At 39.1% G+C, this 5,354-nt stretch overlaps 1 protein-coding gene across 1 annotated transcript; it reads left to right on the forward strand.

Moving 5' to 3' along the window:
- The first annotated feature begins 930 nt into the window (after positions 1 to 930).
- LOC109617613 (hypothetical protein) lies at positions 931 to 4,433 on the forward strand. The gene is made up of 2 exons (XM_020064022.3): positions 931 to 1,198; positions 1,383 to 4,433. Exon 2 carries the CDS (start codon positions 1,437 to 1,439, stop codon positions 4,386 to 4,388), a length of 2,952 nt encoding a protein of 983 aa, XP_019919581.3. The 5' UTR covers positions 931 to 1,198; positions 1,383 to 1,436; the 3' UTR covers positions 4,389 to 4,433.
- The last annotated feature ends 921 nt before the right edge of the window (positions 4,434 to 5,354 follow it).

The following is a 5,354-nucleotide window of genomic DNA, read 5'->3' on the forward strand; positions in this document are numbered from 1 at the left end:
GAATAAGAATAACAAATAAAAATAAGGTTTTTTTTTCCGCGTGTATATGTGTATACACATGTATATTTACAATGTGAGTTTGAAATAGTGAAAATTTGATTCGCGTAAATTTGATATATACCGTCCTAGGCTCTGATTCGTGGAAAAAACGACGCGGAAAAAACCCTGATATACGGTATATTAATCATATTAGGAATAATGTGATGGTTTGTGTATATTTAATTATGTGTATTGGTTTATTTATCCATATGTTATGTGTATCTGTATATTTATTATGTCTGTATGTATCCATAAATGTCAGACTCTATAATACCCGGACGGGATTAAGTATTGTTATACATGTATAGTATATGCATTTGTTTAATCAGCAGCAGTTGATGATATTTTTAATTATCGATTAGACGTATTACGGGGACTGGGGCCTAAATCTCTATCTACAATAATGATAATTATCACTTGATTTTATATTACTATATATCTATTTGATAAAAAAAATCTTAGAATATTTTAATTAAAACATAACTAATTATACATGTCTGGGTATCTTAGTGAGTATGCATTGTTTAAATATTTTGATGTTTGCCTTTTTATTGAAAACGTTAGATTCTTTTGCACCTAAAATTTTTAAAATATGAATCAACACATAAAAGTTAAATTAAGCATTATAAGAGAATCACTCGTGATTTTTTTAATGGTTATTACTTTAAGTTAACTCGTTGTGTATTTTCTCTTGCCTTGCGTGTGCTCAGGGCCAGGAACACACACAACTTATAGGTAAATCTTTTCAAATCAATACAAATCATTACGGATTGATCTATGTTTCAGGGATTTCTATCGGAAAAAATCATAACTGTGTGGGCGAGACAGACTAACGTGACTGGCAACAATATCAATGACGTCACAAACGCATGCTGCTATTATGACGTAACAAAGACAATACAGCATTCCTGGAAACATTCTTAATGTAAGGTTGGCAATTTTCTGTCTGATCGGAAATTGCCCATCTTCTAGCGAATTTTACGTTTCTGTAAACCCCTGCGTATATATACGATATCTACAACATATTTTCTTTATTCTTGCATTTTATTTGTGTGCGTAAATTAAGAACAATGTGGAATCGGGCGTACATCCGCGGTAATCGGTGCAGCAACCATAAAAGTTTAGCCGATTAGTTAAAAATCAAAACAACCGCCTAACGGTAAGTCAGAATTGGTAGATTTATTCAATATTTTTTTTTGCTTTAATAAGAAATCTGTAAGCATGTTTATAATTTGTTTTAAGAATCAAATTTTATTCAACTTTTAATACTGTGAACCTTTGTCAACCAAAGTTGATTCGAAGTTCAGGGTGTTCATTAAATTCTTTTATTTTTTGCCTTTTAGGTTGCTTTTTTTTAATAGAAATAAAGTTCCATTAAATTTACTTGTAAATACGTCATGGAGGATAAAGATAAATGTTCACCAGCATCGAGCGACGGGAAACCAAATCCATGCTCAACTGAGTCCAAATCGGGAATGAATTCACGTAATTCTGATGTAAAGGATAAGTCAAGACATGCAAAAGCCCGCAGAAGAACAGAAGAAGCGAAATCTGTCAAGGTAACTATGCCTAGTACCTCAAGTGAGAATTCTAGAACAATTGGAAAATTTAGCACATGTGCAACACCGATCTCCATGCTTTCCCCTAAAACTTCTGAACGCAAAATCCACGCCCCTGAAAAGAACGCCAAACCGGAAGGGAGATACATAGTTCTAAGAACCGAAAAGGAACTCCGGGACTACTTTGCTGCCATGGACAGAGCTGCCCCACAGGCGAGCCCGGCCCCTGATCCCCAACCCACCCGCTCCTGCTTAAGTCGCTCTTCGTTTGGCTCCAGTAGAAGTGGAAGCGGTCAATCCGTCAAGAGTGTCCGGTTTGCTGACATAGAAGATGAGTCGGACAAGAAAAATAAGCACTCCGATAAAAGAGTGGTAAGGCGAAGGTCGAGGGCATTGATGACGGGTGAAAGGGATATGCAGCCTATTCCTACACGCTTACAGGATCAAAAGACTACTACTTCTACAGAACCCTCAGTTGGACATGATAACAGACGGTCCAAAACGGAAGTAGATTTATCCACGATAAGATATGCATCACCTATAGACAATATCAATAGAGGTGAAAATCAACCCCAAACTTTAAGTGAGTCACTGGAATCTGCAAAAAGCAGTCATACCGAGAACAAAGCAACAGAAATTACCACTTGCACCGGAAGTCAAGACACATATACCAGTCCAAGAGACACAGTCTATGACATGGGGAAAATTGGTCATTCTGTATCTCCCAGTGTAAGCCCACTGCCCGCAAGCAGAGATTCGGACAACTGCTCGCGGACTGTTAGTTACACATCTAGTAGGTACTCTTCTTCAGGACTCTATACATCATGTAGCGATTATAGCGCCGATGAATATTCTCGGTCTGAAAGAACGTGTTCAAGTTATTCTCATGACAGAAGAACACCAAACTCAGAAAACAGCAGCTGCTGTTTAGAGAAGTATAACACTCAAAGTATCTCTAAATCCTACACTATTGTCCCGGCGGCAGAGAAATCCCCTGATGAAAGTCCTACACCAAGGTTCGACAATGCTTCGTCTTCTGGGTCATCTGAGTATCACTCTAGATCTGAGGGCAGATACTCCGAAAACAACAATTCTCGTTGTAGTAGCAGTGTCTCGGATTCTCCACAATCTGTTGATATGATTCATAACAAAGGAAAGCGTTGTCGAGGAAGACTGAGTTCGCCCAAGCAAAGAAACAAACCAAAACTTGAAGACAAAGTGTTCAGAAGAGAACCTACAAACATTGGCCCAGGAACCAAAACCCTGAAAATAGATTTCCAAATGGAAAACAAATCACAAGAGCAACGCATACCCACAGTCCCTAAAAATGGACAAACGTCAAGCAGGTTGTCTCCAAAGATAAATGCTATCATCAAATGTGAAACTCCAGACCAAACAATGGATACCCTTAGAGTTATGGGCGTTCCTTTACATAAAAAGGATGGATCCGAGAGTTCTCTCGATGCGGTCGAGAACCCGTATGACAATGATTTTGAGGAGGACATGGAATCAGAGAAAACAACGAAGGACACGCCCATCTCTGAGAAAGACCACGGTGATATTTGCAATGTAAATGTAGAAAACGACCATAAAGCAAAGCAACCTGTGATTTCTGAATCTCCAAAACACACTGCAGCCGAGTTTCCGCTTATCAAAAGACGGGATAAAACAGACCTGATCCAGAATAGTTTTCTACAAAAAGATCCTAACCCCGAACCCGATCAGAAACTGTCTGAAATCAGCATGGTAGGCACTGGGTTCGACTCATTGGCAATCGGGAAGCAGGATGTAAAGTCACAGAAAGTTAGAAAAAGGGACGCAAAAGCACGAGTAAATAAAATAACCAGGGAGAAGCCGCATGTGTTGAAAAATGATCCGCAAGATTTGTCAGCCTTGATTGCTAAAGAGCTCCTTGGAGACAAATATCAGACCAGAAAGAGAGTAAAAAAGGAACAAAGGATCAAAAACACTCACAGGATCCAAACCGACAAAGCAATGGAAAAGCAAAAACTAACTCAGTTACCTACAGATATGCTAGAAAAACAAAACGCAGCTAAAGATGCTAGAAAGAAAAAGATCCAAATTGAGAAACTTGTTGGCGCTGACAATCTGTATCAAAACAAGAAACAAAACCAGGTCAGGGGAATGATGGTGATGGGCATGGCCAAGAGCAGCCCCTACCTAAACCAGCCACCAGAGCGCGCGCCAAAACCTTGTCCTACTGCTACAACTCTACCCATAATAAACACGGCAGACGACAACAACCCTACTCACTCCATTGTCAGCGGACACACAAATGCACCGGCGGATATGGTCCTCCCAAAACTCAGTGCCTCTCGCCTCCTTCCTCAACATAATGAGGCTCGGGGCGGCGACCGGAAGAGACGCTGCAACAACGCGCGAATGCCAAGTAAACTGAATCATTCATACGGAGATATAGGATATAACCGGAGAAAATCCGAAGAGCGAAACCCAAGTCAGGCAAACGATCGTACATTGCCGAGGTTACCGGGTCCTCCCGTACCCCTTCAAGCGGAGGCCTCGCTGTGTAACGGTGCTCTACAAGTGACCATCTTGGACCCCAGCGGTCAGGGAGGTCACGCCGATCCTATCAAACTGACCATTCTACACAAGTCTAGGGGTACAGGACAAAGAATGCGGTCCTCACAACACCTATCGGAATGTGGGCAGGAAACCGAGCCTGTTTTCTTTAGAGGAAAAGGACGGAGTCAGCAAATTAATACAGAGATGAAAAGCAGGAAAATGAAGAGAGGGTTTTCTCATCAATAAATGTACACCGATAGTTAGAATGGGATAAAAACATCATTGGTAAAATTTAACCGTAAAATCATTTAGAACCTTTTTAAGATCGTATAGTATGAAATTAATTTATAAATCGAAAAAAGTAAATTTTCTTGGAGTGCAGTGAAGGGTGGTGCAGTGTATTTTTATAAAGTTGAATTAGAAACTATTTAATGAAATATTATTGTTATTTCAAAATTATGAGGTTTTTACAAATAAGGGCATGTTTGTAGACTTTCTGTCCTTGTATTTGATACTTATAAGTAAAGGTTATATTATATGCCTGAATATTCTCTCTTTTGTTTCTACTAGATTGAATGACAAATTGATATGTATGTATAGAGTAGATTGATGTATACTTTCAAAACTTTCAACCCTCTCTCAATTGTTTCTCAAAAGCGCGTTTTCACCTACACGTGCTTTATTTTATTTCACTTAATCTCTCGTGATAATGGTGCCAAATAAAAAATAAAGTTATGTATAGTGCTCAGAATAATTAACCAAATTTCGATGAAAATGAAATACTGTACACAGAGTTATTTTCGCCCTGTGTAATTTTCGTCCTTCTACACTTGAAAATAGTTTCGCCGCGCCTTGAATTCGCCCAGACACAGTTATGTTTAAAGAGAAATGATTTGACATTAGAAATAGTCCCATCTTATATTCATCCATTGGAAACGAGGGCAAAAGAGGCAAAAATAAAACACGAGACGAATATTTTTCTCTAAAGAATAAATCCTCCTTCCTCTTTTAAGGATCCTCGACACCCCGCGTGACTCCTACTTTTTATGACAGTACGTGACAACATGGCGATTTCACCAAAATTTGTTGTCTCTGTGGTGCAATGGGTGTTGCTTCTGTCTACCAACTTGCAGGTCCCGAGTTCGAATACTGTAGCGACTTTGATTTTCATGAACGACGGTAAATTTTGAAAAGTTGAGTTTTTCCCCCAAA

This window comes from Magallana gigas, chromosome 3 (genome assembly GCF_963853765.1).
Source record: "Magallana gigas chromosome 3, xbMagGiga1.1, whole genome shotgun sequence".
NCBI lineage: Eukaryota > Metazoa > Mollusca > Bivalvia > Ostreida > Ostreidae > Magallana > Magallana gigas.